This window comes from Strix aluco, chromosome Z, assembly GCF_031877795.1.
Source record: "Strix aluco isolate bStrAlu1 chromosome Z, bStrAlu1.hap1, whole genome shotgun sequence".
Classification (NCBI taxonomy): Eukaryota; Metazoa; Chordata; class Aves; order Strigiformes; family Strigidae; genus Strix; species Strix aluco.
Window position 1 is genome coordinate 31,959,454 of NC_133971.1, and position 27,141 is coordinate 31,986,594.

Below are 27,141 nucleotides of genomic sequence, written 5' to 3' on the forward strand. Positions count from 1 at the left end.
AGAAAACAGTTGGACAAAAGTGAAGTTGAAGGAAAAGGAGTAGATAAATTGATGGAGTAGGTATCTGTTCAGAGGAGCTTAAGAGAACAGTGGTATGTTGAGAGCAAACCTTCTCATATTATGTCACTGCAGCCTTCCAAACATAATTGTAAAGATTCACACTCTTGAAACCATGTTCAGTGTAAAACATTTGATAAACAAATAGTACTAATTACCTGTCTTTTCATGTATACATATAAATATGTGTAAGAAACTTTAATTGCAATGTTCCAAAATGCCTACATGTTTGACTGTAGTTTATTATTTCATGTAAAATACAAGAGCCATGAGATATTTGTCCCCTGCCACTATCACACCAGAAAAAAAATCCCAAACCCCTAAATTGAAACACATTACCATATATTTAAACCTCAATTATCACTCCATCTTCCCTCATTTTCACATATAATCAGAAAAATAGGTTAACAAAATATGTTTGTTGATGCCAATACTATTATAAACAGAAAATAAAGGAGACAGAGCATACACTCCACCCACATGCTCTTTACTTTTGAGTATCAATCACCATCAGCTTTACCTACTTCAGTATTCTGTTCACAGTCATAGACAAGAGAGCTTGATATATGCTCTCTTTACAGCTAGGATTTGAAAATTACACATATCAGTTTTCCTCAGAAACACTTTCCTGAAAATATCTTCCTCCTTCTCCCCATGGTCACTAGTAAATTATACTTTCTAGTATAATTAGAGATATGGCACCTTCCTCGCTTCCTTCACAAAGTCTGGATACATGTCAGGCAGATCCATTATTTCACATTAGTGTGAGGAAAACAGTAGAATCACAACAGCAGGACATCCAGGATGGTATAATATACCTCTCCTTGATAAACATACTTGTCAAAAAGTCAAGCAGACTCCATCTCAGAGGATAGGAAAAGAAGCTGCTCTCCTCCTCTTCCAGTAACAACAGAGCTTATTAAGAAGGTGTCTCTGTCTCTCCATTATGGAAGATAATTTTAGTGTCTCATGGACCATCTTCGTCTCTTCCAGTCTGCCATTTTTTACAGCCTACTCAATCTTTTTCAGCACTGACTATTCATTTTACTCACGCAATGTAGTTGAAAAACTTAAAGTAATTAACAAAACAGCATCTGCAGAAAAGGACTTGCATTACAACTGATCAAAAACTATCTTAGTCTAAACTGACTCTATAAACTATCTTTCTTCCATACCAGTGCACACCGGTGGTCCATTTTAATGGTTTCTTCTTAGTTAAAGCTTCTTCCCATTCAAGAAATGTAACAAAACTTTGCACTTTTAACTACTGTAGTAAATACACATATTTTTAAGTTCTTGTGTTAAGAAATTTGAGAAGTTTCTCTGTGGAAATGTTGAGCTCCAACAGAGGTGCTGGAAACAAGAAGTGGTGGCCACAGATTTTTAACTGCTGCTCACTTGCTATATTTCAGTATATAAATTTAACATCTGCAGCATGCATTCTTATAGTAACAATATGATAAATCATGTTTTACACTGATGTTCTTATTCATAACTAGTAAAGCTGGTTGAACCCAGATTTTAAACCTGAGTATGTCTTTTAAAAATTCTTTGGTTATATGCATAATAAATCCTAGTAAATGCTGATTTATCTATGTATACAATAATTACATCCTACATATCTTTTCTTATAACACATGCCTAAGAATAAAGACTAAAAGCAATTGAGAATAGGCCCCTATATGTCTTTCAGACATCAAAAGATACATCTGCTTGATGAGCTGCACAGCAATCTTTTACTTACACTTTTTTTCCCCTTCTTTTTCTTTTTGCTTTTTAAGCTGAGAGAGTGTTCATACTTTTTTTCAATCAGGGAACATCCAGCATGTAAATGTTACTTTCACACTCTTTCACATTTTCTTCATGCATGCCTCCCACTCATAACTTTGATTATCCACTAAGACTTTCAGCACATACAGAGTATTTTAAAGCTGAAAGTGTAAGTACATCAACAGCAAGCAGAAAATGAAACTGTTCACATAAATATACAGTCCTGCAAATTGTAAAGGGCAACAAAGTTCTGTTATCTCTAGCTAACTTCAGAAAATGCAGCATCTCTTGAAAAACATGTTTTATTATTTGCTTTATTATTTTCTTGTTTGTTTTGAGGGGTTTTTTTTGGTGTTGTCATGGATTTAACCCAGCTGTCAGCCAAACATCACACAACTGCTCACTCACCCTTCCCCACCTGGGGGATGAGGGAAAGAATTGGAGGGGTAAAGGTAAGGAAACTTGTAGGTGGAGATAAAAAAACGTTTAAAAATTGTAATAAAAATAAAACAATAATAATAATGATAGAAAACACAAATGGGTAATGCACAATTCAATTTCTCACCACCCGCTGACCGATGCCCAGCTCATTCCTGGTTAGTAATCCTGAAGAAGTTAAGATCCCCAAACCACAATCACAGAAGCAAGAGAGAGCCCTTCCTTCCCGGCCAACCCTCCTCTATATACTGAGCATAATGTTATATGATATAGAATATTTTATTGGCCAATTTGGTTCTGTTGCTCTGGCTGTGCTCCCTCCCAGCTTGTAATACCTGCACACAGGCAGGACACGGGAAGCTGAAAAGTCCTTGATTTCTTACCAACAACTGAAAACAACAGTGTATTATCAACATTCTTCTCATACCAAATCCTGTACTGAATGCAAAGCACAGCACTGTTCTAGCTTCTAAGAAGAAAAATTAACTCTATCCCAGCCGAGACCAGGACAGGGGGGAGGGTGAGAACTGGAGGGTTTACTTGGGTATTGCTTGAACTACTGAGTATTACAAAGGCCAAAATCTTCCATTAAACTCTGCTTTACCTAAGACTTTGCAAAGATAGAAGAGATTCAGAGAAATATGAACTGTCCTTTACACATAAAAATTGCTTTGAATTAGCCCAAAATACTACGGGACAATGAAGAAACTGCTCACTTGAGATGATGCCAGCAAAGAGACCCATTTTGCCTAGCATAAGTTGAGCTCTGCTCCAATTTCTATACTGTATCACCATCAAACATTGAAATAATGAAAATTATTTCTATCATCTTTAATAAATTACAAAGGCTCTTATAACATTACCCTCAATCTCATTAGTATTTACCTATAATTCATTAGAACAAACCATTAAGTGTTTCACCTTCTGTGTAATTAGTATTATTGAAATATTCTCGGTGCTTCATAGTAAGATAGATGATTGTCTCTGTAGCATATAACGTACCCACAGAGGAACAGCAACTGTAAATATGTCAACATAACTATTACACAAAATTGTTCTTCCCATACAAAGACTATAGATGCAATAATCTTACTTCTAGCATCAGGTAAGCTTTTTCTGTTCAGTATGTAGCTGCTTTGGTATACCTACTTCCAAGGGTTGTCAATCTTTTTTTTGTTTTGTTTTGTTTTTTTTTTCTATCTCAAGTCCGATCACATGTTCTTAGAAAATAGATATAGGAGGAGGAACATTAGTTGCAAAATTGGCAGTTGGACCCCATAGGTTTGATGTACCTTTCCTGATGTCACTTAGCCTCTTTCATTTATTTACACTACATGAAAGGAAGGGCATCAGCTCTTTATCCATTGCTATCTTCTGCTATTGTTTGACCAGCTACCCTGCACTTCTTTCTCTGTGTGAATGCTCTGCCTCATAAATCTTTTTTGACTCATTCCATCTTCAGTCTTCCTTAGCTGCATTGTTACTGACCGCATCTTACTCAACCTAATGATAATGGCTACATTTTTCAGTTTTTCATCCTTTTAATGTCTCAAATTCATTTTTTTCTTGACCTCACCTGCCTCAAAATCCTCAGTCAGCAATGAAAAAGGGGAGCAGCTTTCTACAAAGCTGTCAGTAAAAACTCACCAAGGAGAGGACAAGTTGAATCCCCAACAATATTTAATGACTTGCTCATTTTCTCCCCCATTTCCTTTACATTACACATGGGAACCTTATAGACCAACAAGAATCACTATAAGCAGAGCAATAACACTTATTGATTGTACCATGCTTCACGTTCTCTTGGAAATCCTTTATTGTCTAACCTTTCTAATCCCTGCTGACCATGTGCTGTCAGCTCTTTAGTCCTGTTTCTCCATAGCATCTTTCCCCCAAAATCTAAGTGACCTCTAGTAAAATCTCTGCCTTTTTTTTTTTTTTTTTTTTTTTTGCAAAATCTTCTGTTTTCTTTCTGGAATCAGTGAAGAGGACCTGAGATTTTTCTTTTAATAAAAAACTTCAGAATTAACTAATCTGAATTAATACAAGTGCAGTAAGAATTCTCCAAAAAACAAAACTCCACATAACTCTGGAATAACTGAGTCTGAGTACTTCAAGGTGCTGCAGCAGGGCATCTATCCATTGATGGGTTATCCATTCTTCTTGAGACAATGCATTGTTCAAAACACAACTGGCTTTCTTAATCCCTCTTTGCTATGGAAATCAGTGATGAAACACTGTAGTCTGAGAAACAGCTACAAACTGAAGGACAATCCTCCATATATATCGATCTAGATTTTACTCAGGTTTACATGCTTGGCTAAGTGACAAACTTATAGAATAGTTCCAGTTGAAAGGGACCTACAACAATTGTCTAGTCCAACTGCCTGACCACTTCAGGGTTGACTGAAAGTTAAAGCATGCTATTAACGACATCGTCCAAATGCTTCTTAAATGCTGACAGGCTTGGGGCATTGATCACCTCTTCAGGAAGCCCGTTCCAGCATTTGACCACCCTCTCTATAAAGAAATACTTCCTAATATCCAGTCTGAACCTCCCCTGATGCAGCTTGGAACCATCCTCATTAGTCTTATCACTGGATCCCAGCGAGAAGAGATCAGCACCTCCCTCTTCACTTCCCCTCCTCAAGAAGCTGCAGAGAGCAATGAGGTTGCCTCTCAGCCTCCTTTTCTCCAAACTAGACAAACCTTAGCTGCTTCTCATAGCACATGCCTTTCAACCCTTTCACCAGCTTTGTCGGTCCTCTGGACACATTCAAGTACCTTAACAACAGAATTTGGCATTTGTTCTTGTTAAATTTCATGCCATTGATAACTGCACAACGGTCCAATCTATCTAGATCCCTCTGCAAGGCCTCTTGTCCCTTGAGGGAGTCAACAGCACCTGACAGTTTAGTGCTGTCAAATATTAGTCCAATATTAGTCCAAACTCTAATGCAGAGTGCTGTACTCTCTGTACCAACCTGTTCCATCACTACAGCTCTAGATTTTATTAACAGTAAGAATAATCATCTTTCTGGAGATAAAAACAATGGTATGTCACTCACTTGATATTCTCATTTGAAGGTACTTCTGGAAGTTCCACAGTTATCATGCCGTCTAAGTTGGTCTTTCCAATGAAAACTGGCTTGGTGCGTAGCACGTCGGGTGCAGTCTTTGCTGTCACTCTGTGCTGAAGACCCCCGGCACTATTCCCTCTGTTTGTCAGCACAAATGAATATGATGTCTCTGGCTTCAAGTTAGTGATCAGCTTTTGAGTAGCACGTCCATCAACCTCTACCACCATTTTCCCATCATCATAAAGGATCTAAGTTAATATATAAATCGAAGGTCGTTTTGGTTACTAAGAGGAGGCAACTGATATTGTCACACTGAATTCAGGAACAAACTCAGATATAAATTTAAAATGAAAGTTTCTGGCCATTCTAGGCTGTAAGATAGTAATGAATTCACTACTGCAATTAAACTTCTCGCTTTCGGGGAAAAAAAAAAAGAATTACATTAATCTAAAGCAGTGTAAGCACTCCCAAAATCCAATTTCACTTATTCAACTTTAGTAGTTTTGCTTGAACCCAGCATTCATATCAAAGCACACTTGTTGTTAAAGATAGCTTGACTTTTTCACTCACACTCCTTATTTAGAAAGGGTTTTGCAACATTTAATTCATAAAATACTGCTCTTCACTTGACACTGCCTGAGATGACACAAGCGATGAAGAATGATGCATAAAAAATGCCAGCCAGACTGCAGGTTGCATTGAGTCTCTTTATCTGGCTAATGTAGTTAGTGCAGTAAGAGCTATATGCAAAAATGTGTTGTTTCACATGTGAGGAGACAAAAACCAAAACGGTAGTCAGTTACAGTCACTGCAGAATGACTAAAAAAAAGAAGAAAACTATTCTTTACTTTCACTGTTTCCTCTAAGATATTGTAGCAATGAACTACCAATTAGCAAGGTGTTCATACCATGCATAATAACCAGTATGAGCTTGACCTGGAAATACTGGAAAGCTCATATTGCCAAATGACTGAATTGAGCAGCTTGGGTCAATGTTGCTGATTAGTTTGCATTCTTAAATACAGCAATACCAAAAAAATCCACATGTTTAGTAAGCTACTTAACCAGGTGAATGACATCCTCTAGTTTCTGTATTTTCTCTCGTACAAATGGAAAGTAACTTACTTTGAAAGGCAAGGCTGAATTGTAATTTTCTGGAATTTCCCAGGAGAGCAAAACAGAAGTCTTCATTACTGCTTTAACATGAAAATTTTTTGCAAACACTGCTGGAAAAAAAGAAACAATGTCTATAAACAACATCTTGGAGCTTAGATCTTGCCATATTTCCACTGCTACCTGGGAGTATTAGTTTTCATTTAGGTCAAAAACCAACAAGGATTTAATTCTCCTACCTGTTTGCTCATATTTAAGTATCACATTTTAACTCATTCTCACTCTTACTGACAACCCAACAGGTACATTTTCCTTACCTGAAAAAATTGTGAAGACGTTAGCCAGAACTTGCTTGGCAAGGGACAACTGAATTCTAAGGCATCCAAAACATATTAAGATTTATATACTTTACCTTTTGTGTTTGATGAACCTATTTTTATGAATGGGCTGGTCAGTTTTATTTATAGCTGCAAAAACACTGATATCCAAAGACCGATACTCCTTTAAAGGTCAACGCCATAAGCAGACAAATCCTACCTTGATCCACGGGTAGTGTCCTGAACTGGACACTTGGACTATATGGACCAGGCCCTTTGCTTGTGTGGGCACGTACTTTTACATCATATGTGGTATCTGGTTTTAAGCCAGAAAGTGTCATAGTGGTATCAGCAGGAACAACAGGGAGTTCAACTGGCTGGTAAGCAACATTGATATCTCTGTACAAGATGGTATATTTGGTGATAATGCCATTTCTCTCTGCCAAGAGTGGCAGCTGCCAAGTTAATTGAACTGATGTAGAAGTAGAACTTTCCGAGTGGAGATTTTGGGGAAATCCACTGGGTACCTCTTCAGGAACAGAAATCTCTTTAACCATCTCCTCCCCAAAGCCCACTTTATTTCTAGCTGAGAGCCTGAAGACGTAAGAAGCTCCTTTGTGAATATCTGTGGCTGTGAAGTGATCTTCCTTCTCTGAGAACTCCATGGTTGTAAATGTATCCACATCTTTGCGACCAAACTTCAGGCGATAACCCTGCAGCGGGCCAAAAGTGTCCACGGGAGGGTGCCACTGAATTAGAGCCGTGTTCATCTGTGTGTGGCTAATCACAAGCCGAGGTTTGCCTGGAACTGTAGCACAATGTTATTTAAAGATGATAAATACAAACAGAATTGCATGTACAATTCTTGAGGCTAGTTTTAGCAGGAATAGGGATAAATTTTCTCTTCCCTCACTCTTAGTTCCATAAATTACTCTCTTATGGAAGAAATAATTGAGTCATATGGTACAATGAACTACGATAGGAAAGCCATTTACTGTTTGTTGTCTTCTTCCCTTACTATTATTTCTAAATACAGAGAACATTCAGAGGCACAGGACTTAGGAACACAAGTCAAGAAATAAATCTTCCAACAGACATCTTATGAATGGTTCTGTCTCACTTACAAATCCTTGCTTGCAAAAAAAGAGTATTGTCAAAAGTATTCATTAATTTAATCCAAGGCATATTTCTGCTATTCCTGTAAATGGAAAAATAATTAATGATAATAGTAACAGTAGTAGTACTAGTAGTAATAATGGAGAAATTGCAAGTTTCTAGATGTGTCTAACGTAACTTTTGCCACTGATAGGTAAAATGTGGTAGAGGGAAGTCAGACCAACCTTGTCATCAACAACCATTACTATGTATGGTAGAACGCTATCATTCCACCTTGCATACACAAATCACCTCCAACATGGGCTGTTTCAACTTGGAGTGGTAGCACAGTTTGGAATTTAATTTCTTGCTTGTCCTGCCTTATCACATATGATTTTGTTTCCAGCATAGTCTTTGAGCATGTGAACTGGATTTCTTCCAAAGAAGACTAAATTGGAAGCTCTTCTTAAACTGCACACCAGATACACTGAAATCCTTAATTGGGACCTATTGGTCCAAACTGATGATTTGTCATTCAGAGAAGTTGTGACGGTGTGGTGAGTGCTGTGAAGCTGTGATAAGTGTGGTGAGGACATTCAGTCTACAGGACTGAATCAGCCCTAATCGAGGGAGAAATCCCATCATGAAATTTATATTGTGTACATTTTTGGAGCCCTGATATCAATTCTCTCATTTACTGTGTCTAATTAATTTATATATTTATTTTTATTTATTAATTTATTCATATTCATTTATATACATATATATTTAATTTACATTTTCATTAATATTTCTATTCCAAATAGTCTGTTTCTATTACAATGACTTATTTGATAATGAAGCATAGCCATAAGTATTTAGAAATTTCATGTTCATTGTGTATCAATGCCTGACAGGTCATGAGACTAGAATAGTTTTGGGAGTAGTAATGCCATGATAACATAGTCTTCCATGAAGACTAATTAGCTCCATCCGCATTCAAAGCTTTCCCACATGAATGTAACTGCTGCACTGTGAGCTCTGGTTCCTGAATTTAAACACTTCAATGGATTTTATTACTTATCTTCAGTTCTCAGGCACCCAGCAAATCAGATTCTTATTGTCAGAAGTTCTGACTATCATTCCATAATGAATTAGGAATAAGAAGGAGGAATGGCATGGCTTGACGAAAATTCTGCATTTAATATGCTCCTTCCTCATTATATCTGTCGTAAGTCATGACACTGCTTCTAATTGTGTAAGAATTATAGCTAGTTTTTATATAAATTTTCCAAATATCCTTCTTTTTAAATGTCTAGTTCACCTACAAGTATTATTCCCAGGAATTTTGTAAGTTTTTTCCTACACTTTCTTCTGCATAAAGAATATCTCTTCTCTGACTTTCTGCTGCATAAAGAATATCTCTGACTTCCTCATTGATTGTTACAAGCCTTTATGGAACAAAGAAAAGGCTGTGAAGGCCTTTTGCAGGCCATATTTTTCTCTACATTATAACTATTACTGAAGCCAATGGGGCATATGAAAGAGAAGAGTCCACACAAATAGAATAATAACTCCTTCAGCTTTCTAGAGGAGAGACTGCTGGAAGGTGTCACTAAATTATTTTTGTGATAAATTGCTTTTTTTCCTTGTGGCAGACCTCACAGTTAGAACTTTTTTAACCTTTGTGCTAACTACAGAGAAAGAAAGAAATTACTACTTGCTTTTGATCAGAACAGGGGAATTAATAAAATACCTTGTGATTAAAATGGTGATTAAAATGAATAAAAATGGTCACTTTTTTTTTTTTTTTTTTTTTTTTAATATGGAGCCTATCTGGTTTTGCGAAGTGTATGAATTTCCTTTTTGTTAACACACAAATATTGATAGAAAATGTTTTTCTCTCTTTTTATTTCCAGATAGCTTTCAGTTAACATTTCTTTCAGTGTGACCACTTATGAATATTACAGTCTTGTGGGACAAATGGTACGATTCTGTGCCATCCTATATAAAGTAGCATCATGGAATAGCTCTATCTAGAAACTTCTGATAATAATACCTGAATTTGCCATGAGCCCAAATGAAGCGAAATTGCCTATGAAAAAAAATATTCTCTGATCTAGTGAAATCCACCTCTGTTACTACACAACAAGATGTTCCTCACACATTGGTTTGCAGCAGTCATTACACCAAAGAGTTGTAATGGCATGCCATTACTAGTAGAAGCTCAAGCAAGCTGCCTTTGCCAAATCACTCAAAGTAATTTGCTTCTGTTAGGTGTTATACAGTACACCACTGTTTTAATGCACATTTTCTCCTCTTAGATGAAATCTGTATTTCAAGAGTGCTGTCCAGCATGGAGCGTAAATTCAAAATAATGGACAAGCTGTCATGCTATGCGATTCTTCAACTACTACAGAAATTAAAGGTCTGATTAAATTATCCATAAAAATTGTATGATATCACTGACTAGTAAGTCTTAATTTTTATCAAAGTCTTGTTAATCACATAATTTGTAACTCCTGCCCCAAGTAATTTAAAATTTTCAAACACTTTGACTTGGAAATGTTCAGTAACATTTCTTCTTCCATCTGATTTCAAAACCTAGAAAAGGAAACTGAATATGACAGAAACACTGTGGAGTGAAAATATTAACTGCATTCAGTGAGTTCACTAATAACTGAAGTTACCGTACTTCAGGCTCAGTTACATTTAGTGAATGTTTCCTGTCTAAAAATGTAAATGATGTTTTTATATCACTAACCGGACACAGATGAATAGTTAACTTATCATTTGAATAACTTATGAATAGTTAGCTTCTCCAGTAAACATTTAGACATTTATTCCCCTTTCATATCTCTTATGGATATAATCTCACTCATTCTAATACAGCTGCATGTGACTTAAACCTTTAAAAATTAGACTAGAAAGTCAGACCCTTCATTTGCTTTATTGTAGTATTTGAATAGCACCCTTTTAGGAAAAAATCAAATGAAAACTCTCAGAGAATAAGCGGGTGTATTTCAGACCTATAAGCCCCTGGTATTAATGCATCATTTCTTCATTCTATTCTCATAGAAAGACAGTGAGCTGGAAACTCTTGGTAATGACTGTATTTATTGTCTCCTTTTTCAAAAACCTGCATATGAATTTTCCTTACAAACAGAGCTCAACCACAGAAAGCTGTAACAGCAAGTGAAGAGGTGTTCATACAACCTGGAATGTAGGAAGGAGCAAAATGGTAACTAGCTGTTCTCCTAGAGACCAGGAACAAACATTACTTGTTCACAGGGTGAAGCAAACAGCAAGAACAGTGTAGTATGTATCATTTACAGGCATGACTCTGATTCTCAATCGCTCTTCAGTCACTCAGGGTTTTATGGGACATAGGATTTGTTTGACTTTCTAAAGTAGAAGCATCTTGGAAGAGTGAAACATGAATAGTCAATAAGGACTAAATGCACAGAAGCTTTAAGTTTTGCAAGCAGGTTTGCATAGCCTGTGTTTATATGTAGAAACTTACCAAATCATAATCTATATAGTTGTGTTTATTTGAACTGGGAACCGAACTTTAAAAAGAATAATGGATCAACTGTCTTTTTTCTTAAATCAATTTCAAATGCAAGCGGGAAGTATATATCTTTTTTTTTTCTGAGACCATGAGAATTCAGGAAAGATAAGTTGGAGGGTAAGTTTCAGCGTCAGTCAAGAGTAATGACTAGATGGTACCCTAAAATCTGAAATGAAACAATATGACATGTCTAGCCACCAATATTTTTCCAAGGAAGCTGCTGAGACAAGGATATAGATGTTTCTGATTTTAGTACAAGATGTGCTTTACTTTCAGTGATTGTTTTAAAAATTCAGTCAATCAGTATAAATGCAAGTACATATGCCTTTTGGACCTTATATATTAGCATAAACAATACATTGTTAATAAGAGAGCTTGTAACAGTGCTACAAAGGTTTTCATGTGATTGTAATGAAATATCCTTAATGGCTACACTAAAGAACCCAGAAAATGAACACCTACAGGCTGTGAACACCTGTAAGTGAACAGCACACTAGGGCTGTGGTGGCATCACTTGGTTAAGCTGTACCACAGTGAACCATTTAAATTTAAAAACCAGTTGAATTGGTCATGCAGTCAGATACCCACCATCTAGTACCACCTGCAATCACATGTAGACTGAACACAGCAGCATGCTATATTTTGCCCCAGTTTATGCCTCAAATTGCCACTGAAGCAATATGGGTTTCACAGGCTGGACTTTCGTTCCATTTTATAATTCTCTGCTATAATAATCACATTTTTCTGAGATAAGTTGTGACTGTCATACAGATAGGTTCTTTCAATGTTCTTACTGACAGGTAGCAGCATTGCTGCTCTCACAAAGATCAGGAAAGGCCTTCACAAGTTTTTCAAATATCCTTCTCAGCTCTGAACTTCTATTTTTTCCTCTCTAAGAAGACACCAATCAGAATGGAAGAACTACTAGGAAGTATGAAGTTAAGTATTAGATTTTGGCTGCACCCTGAACTGAGAAAGAGACAAAGGAGGATACTGGTTCTATCTAAATAATGAAGGGCCAAATACTGAAAAAGAAAACTGTATGCTCTATAAACACTTTCAACACAACAGCTGACTTCAAAATAGTAGGAGCAAAACACTAGCAGGTAAAGTCAAAGTATTTATTCAGACATTAATGGGTATATGAGTATTACCTGCACCAGTAGTAGATACAAGTTTGGGCTTGCTGCGTGCTCCATCACCTTTTGTTGTATAGGCTGTCACAGTGAAGGAGTATGTAGTTTCAGGCTGAAGACCAGAAATTATCATTTCCTAAGATGAAATAAAATAAGAACAATTTATTAAAAATAGATTGTTTTCCAGGAGAGCACAGAATCCTTTAGACACCCCCTGTATATTACATATGGTGTGCATGCTTTTGTGCTACTGGCAGTGATAGCAAGCATTTGAGAGCACCAACAGACTGTTCTGTGTAAAACAGTTCATAATGTAAGATGTTTCACTCACTTAAGCAATAGAAGACAGCACACCTCTAAATAGCATGCCTTAGGTAGTTTAAGGCACAAGGCCAAAGGCTTAGTGGTACGAACAGTGAATAAAGCCTTCTGAAACACCTTGCCTGAGTAATACTATTGATATTGTGAAATATGTGAACATGTAGATATTTACAGGACATCAGTGATATAGTTATAAAATGCCTAGTAAGAAGAGTGCTGCACTTGTATCCATACTTTGTAAGTAATGAAGATTTAGCTGAACAAGAAAGCCTTGTTACTTTCATAACATTTTCATTTCAGCCTGTGTCACTGGTTGGATTGTGCATCTAAATATCTCTAAGGACTTCAGAAACAACACGTTCTTCAGGTTTAAACAAACTACCTAAAACACCATTAAAAATCTGGTGAAAAAATAAATCTGATGGCCCTCAAACAAATGACAGCAGCTACAAAACAAGTAGCTTTTCATCCAGTACAAGTGAATGTGAGTAAGATCAAACTGTAAGTGTCAAAGCAAGGGGAACCTTTTTACAGATGTGCGTGCACATACATGTATACACACGCAGAAGATGGTGTAAGAGCCAGCCACCTAAACCAAACTAAACTTATGTTATGCTAAAAGGGTAGCCAGAGAAATTTAAGCCTTGACACTCATGACATAGGTAAGTTTTATATGCAAATATGAAAGGACAGTATTTGGAGGCAACTGACTGGCCCAAAGTTCACAACTTATCAGCTTCCAGTCTGTAACTACTGGACAACTCCTTTGCATTTTCATATGCCTGAATGGATTTACACTACAAAGTCACTGCTGCCAGAGAGATGGTGTATTTATGCAGAAAAAATAGCAAATGTGCAATCACACACCCCTCAGATGCAACAACCATAAAAGTTAATATAAAAATTATGGGTCAGACTATCCACAGTAAATGGACTTTTCAAGATAGTGGGTATGAGCTTAGTACAGATGTGATTAGATTTTAGCATTGTATTTACAGTCAGTTATTAGCAATACAGAAATAACACGCTAATTATCAGAATGAGTATGCAAAATAGCTCAAATAAAATAAAAACACCCCCGAGACTCTGTCTCAGAATTGAATTGACCCTAAAGGCCAAAATCAGTAAGACAGACTTCTCATCTTTCACAAGGAAACTGCACCTGATATTACAGAATAAAATTGAAAAAAGGGAAAAAAAAAATTGCCATCTTTTGAAACAGTGGTGAAGATACTGGCCTCATCTAAAACAAACAGTACTTCATGGTGTAAGAGATATGATTGCATGTAATGTTGTAATTTAAAATTGTGATTTGGATACAGCAAACACTATTACTTAGGCATAAACACTGCAGGGCATTTGTCTTTCCTGATAGCATGCAAAATACACTTATCAAATTACCAGAAAGAAAGCACAACTGACTTCAACTTTCAGCTACACAAAAAACATTAACCTTAAAATGAATACAGAAAAATCTGACTACTGCTACGCAACTCCGAACAACTTTTGTTTTATTTTTCTAACATGTTCTTGTAAAGTGGAAATTGTGAAGCAAAGTCAGTGACAGTCATAAAAAAGAAAACACAAAACAGTTCTGTACATATTGGCATCATGCTAAACCCCAGAACAAGCCAGACACAGTAACCTCCACTCTTCCTGCAAAAAGTAAAAAAAAACAAAAAAAAAACAAACAAAAAAAACCCAACAAAAACAACAGAAAAAATTGCCATAAGGGAAAAACTTTTGATGTTAGGAGCATGCATTTGTGCAAATGAGGAAGAAAAAAAAAAACAACCTCAAAAAAATAAAAGGAGTCTACAAGCAAACAAGCAAAAAGAAAATCCCAAACCCAACACACACTATTTTTCTGGCCAGTCAAAACCTACTCACATGTTCAGTAGTATCATCATATTCCCACTGATTGAGAGTAAAGAATGTTGGAAGGAAAAAAAAAGGAATGAAGAGATTTGTTGCCTGGTTGAGGTAATGTTTTCTTCTTAACAGTAAAATAAATATGAAAGATGTCTGGACAAGTTGAATTAATTGTGCAGAATCATGCAGAACTTGGTTAATTAAATCAGGCCAGGCATTTTTAATTCCATTTCTGCTCTCCCTAAAAAAAGCCACTTCTATTTCCTTGAAAGAAGAAGGGAGTGGTGAATCCTCTTGTACTATGTAGTAACATTTTATAGTGGATTAGGAAATTAGGAAAAGCTACCAAGGCAGAATTAAAGGCTACCTGCTTTATTTAATCATGTTACTAGTCTATATGCTTGACTTTACTAAATGAAATCAATGCCTTCTTTAAATTGATGACAGGATTTTTTAATCTTGAAACCTAACCATACTGATATTTTACCATCAAGGTCTTCATACCTGCACAAGCCCTGATCACATGTGTCATAGAAGTATAACAGGCAGGAAGGAGTGGCGGGAGGAGAAAGGCGGTGACTATGCAGAGTGAACCGATCACAAACAGGCAGGTCAAAGCCAAACTTGGCAAAAAAAGAAATATAATTTTTTCTTTTATGATATTTATGTTCCAGTATCTCTTCTAGTCTCCTGTTTCTGATTTAGTGTTTAAAACTATTTTAAAATACTACCACTCAGAGGTTGAAAGTGAAAATCTGTGCAAGTAAAAAGAGAACCAAAGTGCAAAAGCATCTCCTCTCCCTTTTCCCTCTCCCTTCCAACCTCCCCATCTGTTTCCATCTTTCTCTCCACTGAATTTAAGCTGTAAGAACACCATGTTTTGCAAAATAGGTAAGTACATATGGACAGATAGCCAGACTAGCAGGTAAAACTGTAGCAAAAACCTCCAGGAATAGAGACAATACTTTGAGAACAGGGTCATCAGCAAAATTCCGGTGTAGGAGACCTGTTCTCAAAAAAGATATCTGAAGAGCTGAAATTTACAACTAAGACCGGAAGAAGAAACAGAAGAAGCCAAACCCATTTATTTGTTCACATAAAATGCTTAAGAGGCAAATTTAACCCTTTACTGTCTGTTAGGTTGGTAAATTCTTATTGTTTCCAGTCATTCCAGCCATAAATAGAGAGCTAGCATGAGAGGTGTGCACTTGATAGTAGTTTCAATGTAGGATGATTCCTCCAGTACCAGGAACTTTGGGAATCTTCAGTTTTACAGAACACTAGTGTATCCCAATCAGTAAAATCTTGGTTTTAGAAGCTTTTTAAACTTGATGTGATCAGGCTTTTGTTTTTATCATGTCACATAATTTATAAAACAGACAGGAAATTTTGCAATGTAAGTAAGCTCATTTTATTTGCACAGTTAATGATATGAACAATAAGAAGCATAAATACCTTGGTTATTTCTAAAGTTGCACTAATAAAGTAATTTCCTGTAAAACGTGTGGTGAGGTGCATACATGCCAATGACAGAAACACTGTAATAATGGGCCAACACAGGCTTTTAATGATTCGGGGTTCTCCACTGAAGAAACATCAGGTGGGTGGATCAGGCAGTGCACAGCTTGCTACATTGACTGTGACCTTGCTCAGAACTCCCTGATGCATTAAAACTTCAGGGCATAGGTATAGGGTGAAGTCTCTAGGTTTAAGGGAGACAGCAGAATGACACAGCTTAGTATTTATTGGCACACCTATACAGAAAAGGGTGCCTGGGTTTGGCCCAAGAACCTTTAAGCATAAGCATTGTGAAAAAAAAGTTGTTAAAATAGAGATAAAAAATGTTAGCTGGTAGGCTGAAATATAGAAAGAAAAAAAAAAGGCAGTTCTGGATAGCTCTCTGGTACATGAAATGTTTTCACTGTAACCTAGAAGAGAAGATAAAATGCCCTAATTACCTGTGCATCAGCCAGCATGATGTCCTTCAGCATGGGCTGACCCTTTGTCTCTCCATTTTCCATCCTCACGTAGTGGACCTGATATCCTCGGATCTGACCATGCTGCTTATTGGGTACAGGTGAGCGCCATGACACTTTAACAGCAGTAGAGTTGACAGCCTCTACCTCGACTTTGCGAGGAGGACCACTAGGAACTGGAACAACATCATTGGACAGAAGAGAATTACAGGCATCTGTCCCACCCATGTCTTTCGCTTTTTTTTAAAAGAGCAGACTCACTATGTTTTCTTTGAAGAATACAAATTGTTCAACAAATTAAAATGCTCAATCAATCTGCTCTACCTGTCAGTGAAAAGATCAAAAAACATGACTGATGCAAAAAATGGAAGAAAAAAGAGTATTAGAGAAATAGAAAAACATGTAAAAATGTACAAAAGCCAAGGAAGATGCTTTGAGATTCAAAGCATTATAGTACAAAGAGATTTTTTAATCATTGAAATAATAATAATAATAATAATAATAAAAACACAAAAGATTTCAAAAAAAGTTTCCCTTGTTTTTGTTTCCTAATGTCTTTGTTTTGGTTTGGTTTTTTTTTGTAGTATAAAAAGGAGGCTGATAATAGGGCTGTCTTCTGTCACTTTCAAGCATGGAAGAAAAGAAAATGTGTGGAGCATCAGTTTTCCAATATCAAAAACTCAAAAAAAACCCAACCCAAAAAAACCCAAATCAAAAAGCACAGCATGGTACAAGAAAGCAGTTAAAAAAAACCCCAAACAACAAAAACAAAACCTGAAAAAAGGTTCACAGACATAAGTGTTTAAAAATAACAATGACTGTAAAATCAAGGAAAAGGCAGAAAGATTTTCCTCTGAGAGTTATTTTTATGTTAAAGGAGGAGCAAGAAGGATACGTATGGGTTCAAAGGGGCAGCAGATTCATGTCACTCACAAAAAGGTACTTTCTGTTAAAAAAAAGAAAAATACCAAATATAAAAATGGTGTGGAAAAGACAAGTCTTTGATTAAAAAACTCAAAGGGTGATAATATCTGTGTTTTGGGAAAAATCAGGAGCAGAAAATATATTGTTAGCCTATACAAAAGACAGCAGATCAACAGAGAGTCATAGAGGCGCAAACTGATGTAGTGGAGGCAACATACCATCTTCATCTGTCCGAATCAATACTGCTAAGCTCTCTGGGCCAGGTCCAACATCAGTGTGGGCAGTCACAGAGATCCGGTATTCAGTCCATTTTTCCAGCTGTTCCAAAAGGTATTGGGTACTGTCCGAGGAAATTCCCAAAATTTCATGGGGCTTGACATCTTCTCCATCAATCCCAATGTACTTGATGGAGTATTCAGTGATAATGCCATTCTGTTTTTCCACCGGTGGAGGTTTCCAACTTACCAAAATGCTAGTGGAGCTGGGGCTTGTGCAACTAATGTCTTGAGGAGGAGCTGATGGCTCTAATTTCAGTAGTGGGTTAAAGGAGGATTTGAGTGAAAGGATAGGAGTGATTGAAAAAATGAACAAAAGAAAAAATAAAAATAAATAAAAGACAACCAAATGAAAATAATAAAACAAAAAAAGTAGAAACTTAAAAAAGCAAAACATCAGATATGCACCTTGGCTTATTAACATGAGGAAACTGAAAATGAATAGACCAACTAAATGGTGAAAAAGGATGTAGGGGAAATACATGAAAATGAAACCTCAAAATAATATTACCTACCTGTAATTAAAATTCTTCTTGAAATAAAACAAAAACGTGACACTTCTATGACTACTGATCTAGCTTTATAATCATCGCAATTAGTGCAAGCTGTAATATTTTAAATGACACATGACATGTATTTACTTGCAAATTTGAACATATCCCCTTAAGTGCGTTTACTTCCTTTGAGAAAAATTCTGTTTTTAAAGAACTCCTAAAAACTTGCAATAATTGCTAGAAATTGCTCCATGAATTGCCATTTTTGTAGCCTCCCCACTCTCATACACATATTATTTTTTCAAGTTTTTTTTATAACTGAGTCTGCCTGGCACAAGTCAACCGTAAATTAGGTTTAAATGGAAAGCATTTGCTGGAACATTTATTGTAGCCAACATACTAGGAGCATGCAGTCAATCGCAGATGAAGAAAGTCTTAGTCAAAGATTTACCTACCAGGAAAAAGTGACAGGCTTGTTGATTCTGACTGTAACTTGTACTTACCCTAGATCAGCTGTCAGTTTTATTTTTTTAACTCCTCTTGGAGACACCTTTGCTAGCAAAGAATTAAATCCTACCAGTAATGTAGGTAATTCTATAGGAAAAAAAAAATCTACCCCCAAACACAGTGTCAAGAAAACAGGTATGCATTTTATAAAGAAAGTGTTCACAAGCTCAGCACATCAGAATGGTGAGAGATTCTGGCTTTGTTTTGTCTCTTGTCACCAGCACCAATCTTCCAGAGCAAAAGTGCTCACCTTGACTCATTTGTACTCAAAGGAGTCTGTTAACATATTTACCTTTTCCAGGCTCCAGAGCATTTAAGCATGTATGTCATTCCATTGCTTTCAGTGAGGCAATTCAAGTAACTGAAAGTTAGGTATGCATTTATGCACTTAAATGCACTTTGACTAAGCCTACTGAGATCATTCAGGGCACCAAAAAAGGGGCCATAGATCAAATTCACTGGCACAAGTAGTGGACATGGTGTCCATCCATTTCTGTCTTCTCTTTTGTAAGGAAAACATAAATTTTGGGTGCAAGATCTTTACAGTGGCTTTTTGTTTGTTGTGGTTTTATTTTTTTTTCCTTCTACTTTCTTCCCATTTCTTAAGGAAAAAAAGAAACAAATGGATTTCTGGTATTTACACTAGGCACAACAAACAAAATTAAAGGAACAGAGAAGTCTTATGACCCTGCTGTGACTTATTGCATTTACACATGTATCTTTTGGTTCCCTACAGCCCTTCTACAGGGATCAATGGCTTTTTTACTCATTATGGTATGCTTCTCCTCTGAAGGGAAAACAGGAGGGAATATCCCAGCATTTCAACTAATTAGAGGTGGATGGGGGGACAGATGAGAATTATCACATTTGTTTGAGTTTTTTTAGGCTAATTCAGTAATCAAGCACTCAAAACATGTTCGTCCCCTTCTACCATCAACTTGTGCAGGAAGTAAAATACAAGTAAAATGTCCCTTAAGGACCTTATATGTAAAGAAATAAATCCCTGTAGCATGTTTCTCTGAAACCAAGATGAAAGGCAGTAGTGTATTCTGGTGAATATTGTTAATAAACACATAGAATTTTATTAATTTTTAATCCATTATACTCTGAAAATGCAAAATATTGCACTTATGCAACTAAGGATAATCTGTAGGCTACTTGTGTTACTAGTTTTATTAATGCATGTAATTTTTTCTTAAAATACACAATTTTTGTATAAAAGATTTTGCAATCATTTCAGCAAAAAAACAGGGTCTGACCACTGAAGTCAACTGGATTTTCCTACTATCTGAAGATATGAAGCTGAAAAAAGCATAACATATTCTTATATTCAAGAAGGGATAAATGGCAATGTGCTTATATACGGAACATGCAACCTTGGCCCCTAGTTGTTTATTTTGTATGCACAGACTAAGCAATCTTCACCCAATATAAGAGAATAAGCATGTTAAATAGCTGAAATGACTCCCAGAATAAATACCTTTTTCTTCATCAAATTATTGATTCTAGATTACTAAATTTAAAACGTGTCTTGCCACTATTTCTAAAATATAATAATGTGTTATATAATAATCTTTTATGCTTCTTCCAAATGCCTTAGAAATGCTTCAGAAACACATTTAGCTTTGGTTAAAAGTCTGCAAGCACTGTATCTCCAGTCACACTAATTACCATTAAGATATAACACTAACAAATAATGATGGTGTAATCACATCTGTCATAACTGCAAATTAAAAAGCCTCATGTCAATCGAGAATCTGAATTTTCTGTTTTTAATAATATTACTTTAAGAAAAGGCCATTTAATTTAAAACAAATACAAATAGAATCACACTAAGTTTTTAAATGACACAGTGTAATGCAATGTAACTGTCACGAAAGTATAACTTATCGGGCAAGAGTAGCATTTCTGCACACCATCTCTGAACATCTGATTGTTTTCATTAAGTGTTAATTTAAATATTTTAAAATGTATATATAAATCCCTGGAAAATTTTTGCATCTTATTTGCACCCAAATATGATGAATTTCATGGCATTGTTTCCAGAGGCATCCAGTGAGAAAACAATTTTTCTACTGGTGTAAAAAATGAGCGAACGTCATAAAAAGGCAAGATTAAAAAAAAATTAACTTAAAATCAGAATTATTAGCTACTACAGAAGAACAGTTATGCGGAAATTTTTGGTACAGTCTGAAATATTCAACCTGACCCACTTTACAAATTTTTGTACTTCGGGGAGATGCTGCAGAAACAAGCTAGTATTACAAGAAATCTGCAGACTGGGCAGGTGGAATTTTACAGCTGGAGGAATGTTATTAATGTACATCTATTGCATGATTAACATTTTATCCTAATATAAAATAAAATATTATTATGTCAGCATAATATTGTCTTCTGAGACACTGGTTTACATTTTTTTTCTGAAACTACGTAAAAGCCACTCATATATTAAGTTGATCACAACACACCTACAAAAATACACATTTTAAGCATTCTTTTGCTGTATTAAGCAGCGTGAATGTTGTATTTTTATTATTTTGCCTTTTTCTCTGTTGCTGCCTCTCTGGGCTACTGAGATTAATCTCTTCGAGAAATACGAGACAAAGGAACAAAGTTAGCAAGGAAGGACACCTACTTGACTGCATGGTTCTTGCTGAGATTTCTGCTGTTGAAGCACCAAGGCCTTGCGGAGAACGTGCAGCTAGACGGAATAAGTACAAGCTGTTTGGCCTTAAGCCTTGCAGGCGATAAGATGTAGTAGGTTCAGTGGAAACCCGTTGCTAAAGGTAGGTAATAAGAGGATATCGTGATTAATATTCAGAGACTCTGAATTCTATATGTTGTCTGAAGAAGAAATGCTTTTATACTGAAGATAACCCCATTAAGGAAAATTTAAATTCAGGAAAATAAATCGGAACAAACCCAAAGTAAACCAAAACAAAAATGAATACATTGCTTTTGACAAACATGTATTAAGGAACAATATTTTTTAAAGTGAACAGCTTAATGGGTGAAACTCAGAGGCAGAAATATTGTTTGACTGTTTGAGGAAGTAACAGCTGTGTACAAAGTATAAAAGGCTTTTCAGACAACAACACATGAAAAAAGCCCTACCTACCATTACCTCTTATGACAGTAAACTACAGGGTTTTATAATGTGAGTAACCCTGGTTTTAACCTCATAGTTAAATTTGTGTTCAAAATATTAAGAAGCAAATTCTTCCAAAGGGTATCTTATTAAGCAGGGGCCTGCATCCTGTTTGGAGGTGAAATACGGATCTGGCCCCCTTCCACCAAATAAGCTTAAGCATTCACAGTATATGTGTGAAGCTGCCATAAACATAAACTCAGTTGAAGCATCAGCAATGAGTTGATGATGCAGGAGGAATCAATGAGGCTGACACTCTCCTGCTGCCTTCTGAGACTGCTGGCTTCTTTCTTTTGTGACACCTGGTAATATCACAAGTTTTCCATAACAGAAAAAGAGTTAATTTTAAAGTATATAGTACAAACATCACAGAGGCTCTCAAACTGAAAATTCTTTAAGAAATAATGGTGCAGAAAGAGTCCATACGTTTTTAGCTTTAGAAAAAAACCCTGTATTTTCTTCTCAAATATTATTGAAAGATTAGAGAAGCTTGAGAACTCTTTCATGGTGGGAAAAAGAAACAAAAATTCTCTAAGGCTGAAAATAGACTTCAAAGTCCAAATATAAGTGCAAAATATCTCAATGAGTCCATAACATGCCCCCAAACACTTTTGCTCCCAAGGCTTTGTAGAGGAACAGGCTTGGGGAGACATGATCAGTGTGTGAAACTGTATATGACTTCTGTGGATGACTCGTGAACAATAGCAAAGTTCCACTGACTGGTAACCGTCGACATCATTTTCTGCTGTTTACACACTCTCCGTCTATCACTAGCCTGACTGCTGTGTTTAACAAACTGTTAAACATCTAGGTGTTTATACTGAAGAAAGTTACTAATCCATTAATTCTAAACCATTGCAGTATTTTATGTCTGATTCATTAAAGAGTATTTAAAAGATATATAGTCTTTTCACTTACCTCCTCCCCATGCTCCCCATCTTTGTAAACCAGTTCATAGCTGGAGATGGTATCAGAGCGTGGAGGTGTCCAGGACAGTAATATGCTGGTTTCAGACTCAGGTTCTGCTTTGAAGTTCAATGGCTGACCAGGCACTAAAGAAAAAGTTGAGCAGTGTTGCCAATTGTTTATTTGGCTAGTTCAACACTTATCTTTCAAACCTTTTAAACTATAATCTGAATATTTCACTCAATATTACTTTTACTGAACTTACTGAACTTAAATTGATTAACTGTATTATGAAATAAATTAATCTAAGCTCAGAAAAAAGAGTAATGATATTTTTAATTCACACATTACTAATTATCAAGGATTTCAGATAAATGCTTCGCAGTGTAAGTAATACACACAGAACTGAAATGCAATTGAACAGAAGCCTGGTGATGAATATCAGCAATCTAATAACCTACATGTGAAATGGTGAATATACACATGTATATATTTGTATGTATATAGGGAAATGCTAGTGTCCCTTAAGACTGGCTGGACTAGTCAAGAAAAAGTGTTAAAACCATTACATGCATTTTGTAATCTGCAAATGGTTTGCTCAGCTCATAAATGATACTAAACACATCCTGCTCTTTAAGAAGACACCTAAATATTGAATGCTTTTGTAACCTGAAGAAGTTATAACCTACCAAAGAGATCTTCAACAATGTTCTTATTAGCTGACATATTTCTACCCTTTTAATGACTGGCATTTTTTACCAATATAGCTGAATTTCTAGTAACAACAATTTCTAATTGCAAGAACTAAAAATGCAACTTAGATTCCAGTAGTCAAGAACATTCCTGTTATGTCTTATGTAAAGGTCATAGAAATTATCCAGACTAAATGTTACCCTCATTTACTTCTGCAAATACATGGCAAATAATAAGCTTGACTGTGAAAAGACGGCAAAACATAACCTTGTCATTGGAATGTATACAATCATTTTGGCACCCAAGTTCTAAAACATTACTTTCAATTAATAGTGCTGTTGTTAAGGCATGAAACAGTCTTCCACAGAATTTCTAGCTTTTCAAGAATTGAATATGGCACGTTCTTATTTTTTAAGAAAAAAATGCGATGCACTTAGCACATACTGAGAACAGGTGTGACAAGTAGAATGTGACAATAATGATAATTTCAAAATAATTTTTCAGGGTAGAATTTTAGACAGATGTTTCTTCTGTACAGTAAAAGACTTAAAAACATCATGAAGCAAACAGTAAAAATAAGTTGTGATTGTAATTCTTATCTTCCCCAAGCTTCTACAGAATGTCACTCTGAGGATAACACTGCCCTCATGTATGCTGGTGCAGGTTTGATATCTAACCTTAAAGCAGACAGATAACCCGTCAACATGAGGTGCATACCCAAGCTCCAGTGTGGAGGTTGCAAGTCCCTACCATTCACCATTTTTTTTTTTTTTTTTTTTTTTTTTCAGAAACAGGACAAACTAGAAAAGCAAAGGTATGGAAGAATGTTGCCTATTTCTGGGGAAATGAGTGAGGGTGAACAGGAGACCAAGTCTCTTTACAGGAAGAAAAAAGGGTAAGAGTAATTAGCCGTTTTTCTAAAAGATATATGGTGTAAAAAGAGACCACATCCTCAGTACTGCGAAGTGCAAAAGAGAAAAGATCACAAAGCACAGGGAGAAATTACAGGAAATATCAACAAAATATTTTTGACAGAAATACTTCTAATTTTCAACAAAGTATTTTTGACAGAAATACTTCTAATTTAATCCTTTTAAATTTGAATGGATTTGAAATTAATAGGGAGAGAGTGGCATAACTGGATAATTCTTAAGTTTGAAACAGATTCTGAAATACCACTAGATCAGACTTTAACTTGGCAAATCTATAGTATAGTTGTATAAATGCATTTACTAGGTGAACAATACAACTTCTGAGGTTAGCTGCTTCAAAAGACTCCTGAGTAACAACCAGACAACAGCTGCAGATTTGCCTCCTGTTGAACATGTCTTAGAGTAGATGTGGAGCCCCACTGCAGGCTTGCCAAAACAAAATCTGGAGTATAGGCAGAAATTTCAAAGTGTTTATTTTGCTACAGGTTGTTCCAAATGTATCTCATGAAACTGAGGTGGGTACCTGGCTGTAGGCATTTTGTTTGCTTCATCTGACAAAGAGATAAAAACTGGTAAAACTGACCTGTGGAAAAAAATATTTGATTCAATGTGTATCAACGATAGTGAAAAAAATTTTTTGGCAAAGCAAATGAGCAGCACAGTTGGAGTTACAAAATCACTTTTGCCTGATCATGGAAGGTCAAACAGCAGCTTATGTTACCTGTGCCACGCTATCCATCTTGTGTTTGACATCTCTATCAATGACCTGGAGGAGGGGATGGAGGGCACATGCTCCAGGTTTGCAGATGACATCAAGCTGGAGGGGACCAGCTGACACACTCAAGGGCCAGGCTACTGTTAAGAGAGAGCTGGAAAGGGGCAAGGTACAGGCTGATAGTTCCCTATGAAGTTCAGCAAGCCCTGTCCCTGGAAGGCAGAGCCCTGTAAGGATGCAGGCTGGGGCTGATGGATAGAGGGAGCCACTGTGGGGGACAGCGCTGGGCCCTAGAGGGTAGTGAGCTGAGCTGGGGCCATCCATGTGCCCAGGTAGCAACAAGGGCCAGTGGTGCCTGGGGTGGTGTGAGCAGGAGACAGCCCTGACAGCCAGAATAGGGTAGGGACTGTCAGACCACATCTGGGTACTACATCTGGTTTTGGGCATCAGCAAGATGGCTCTGGGCTGGGGCCCTTGCCCTGCAAAGAGAGGCTGCAGGACCAGGGCTGGTTCAACTGGGAGAAGGGACAGCTTCGGAGGCACACAACAGCATCCCTGTCACTGATGGGAGGAATGGAGGATATGCAGCTGGGCTCTTCACAGGGGTGTGTGGCAGGAGAGCCAAAGGCAGCAGCACAAGCTGAAACATGAGAGGCTTAGGCTGGAGATAAGGGGAAACCTCTTCCCCATGATGACAGCCCAGCGGTGGGGCTGGGGCCCAGGGAGGTTGGACTAAATCCAGCCTTGGGGGGTTTTACACTGCAACTGGGTGAAGCCCTGAGCAGCCTGGTCTGACAACATGGCTGAGCTGGGCAGGGTCTGGGGCTGGAGACCTCCCTAGATCACCCTGGCAGCTTGAATTATCCTGTGATGCTATGATATATGCTTAACATATGAATACATGAATTGTAGAACACAGCCAGGCAGTAATAGTAAATGACTAGTCAAGTGAAGTGGTACCATATGAAGGCTGGTACCATCCATTATGATAAATAGGGCAGCAGATGGAGAAAGAAGGGTATTTCCCATCTCTCTGCACATTTTAAGACCATCATCCTCCAAGTATTCCTTTCAAAAAAATCCCTTTATGGTCTCAGGTCTGCAATTCTCTATCATTTTATAAGACAAGTTGATGGTTAATTAGACTTCCCCAGAAGTCCGTCAGCATAGTATCTTGCTTCAAAATCTAGTCTCCCCTCACATTTTCCAACCACAGTTAGGCAACTTAAAACTGAAAACACTGACAGAACAAAGATGTGACAAGGAAAACTGCATCGTTCCAAACAGAGAAGAAGGAGAAGAAAGAAAACAAAACCAAAATAACAGAAACTGAACAAACTGTCTTGCTGATAAACTTTGGCAGGGAACCCAACCAGAAAAGTACCAGATAAGAAAGTGGAACAATACATTTTAAACTATTTAAGATTTATGCCTAGGAAACACAACATCTGTTCAAAAAATTCTTCAGTGGCACACAAGAACTAAGCCAAGCTGGAGGAGCTGATAGAAAGTACTGGTCTCCTCCTGAGATGGAAAAAAACTAGGGAAACTGGAAAATCTATGTAAGTGGACTTTACACTCTTGCTGAAGTGTTTTTAATTACACAGATCAACTCTAACTTTCCATATTAGTGCTGTACATGGTCAGCTCACTGTACGAGATCTTTTCATATGAGCACTCTCTCAATATTGTCTTTTCTGCTTTGAGGTTAATGTGCTCTACAAATGTACATTTAAGACCATGACTGCCCTGAGCACTGAGTATACCTCTTTTTATTTCTTGCCCGTAAACATGACATAACTTATGTAGTACATATAATGAA

At 36.7% G+C, this 27,141-nt stretch overlaps 1 protein-coding gene across 2 annotated transcripts in view; it reads right to left on the bottom strand.

Annotated features, from left to right (window-relative positions):
• PTPRD (protein tyrosine phosphatase receptor type D) overlaps positions 1–27,141 on the bottom strand; it is a 384,170-nt gene that overhangs the window by 101,854 nt on the left and 255,175 nt on the right. For both annotated transcript variants that reach the window (XM_074812018.1, XM_074812017.1), the window contains 9 exons: positions 22,992–23,125; positions 21,561–21,705; positions 17,868–18,173; positions 16,708–16,901; positions 14,768–14,794; positions 12,575–12,692; positions 6,996–7,583; positions 6,471–6,571; positions 5,334–5,593 (listed from right to left, as the gene is read on the bottom strand). In XM_074812018.1, coding sequence (XP_074668119.1) covers positions 5,334–5,593; positions 6,471–6,571; positions 6,996–7,583; positions 12,575–12,692; positions 14,768–14,794; positions 16,708–16,901; positions 17,868–18,173; positions 21,561–21,705; positions 22,992–23,125 — 1,873 coding nt within the window. The remainder of the gene's footprint in view (positions 1–5,333; positions 5,594–6,470; positions 6,572–6,995; positions 7,584–12,574; positions 12,693–14,767; positions 14,795–16,707; positions 16,902–17,867; positions 18,174–21,560; positions 21,706–22,991; positions 23,126–27,141) is intronic.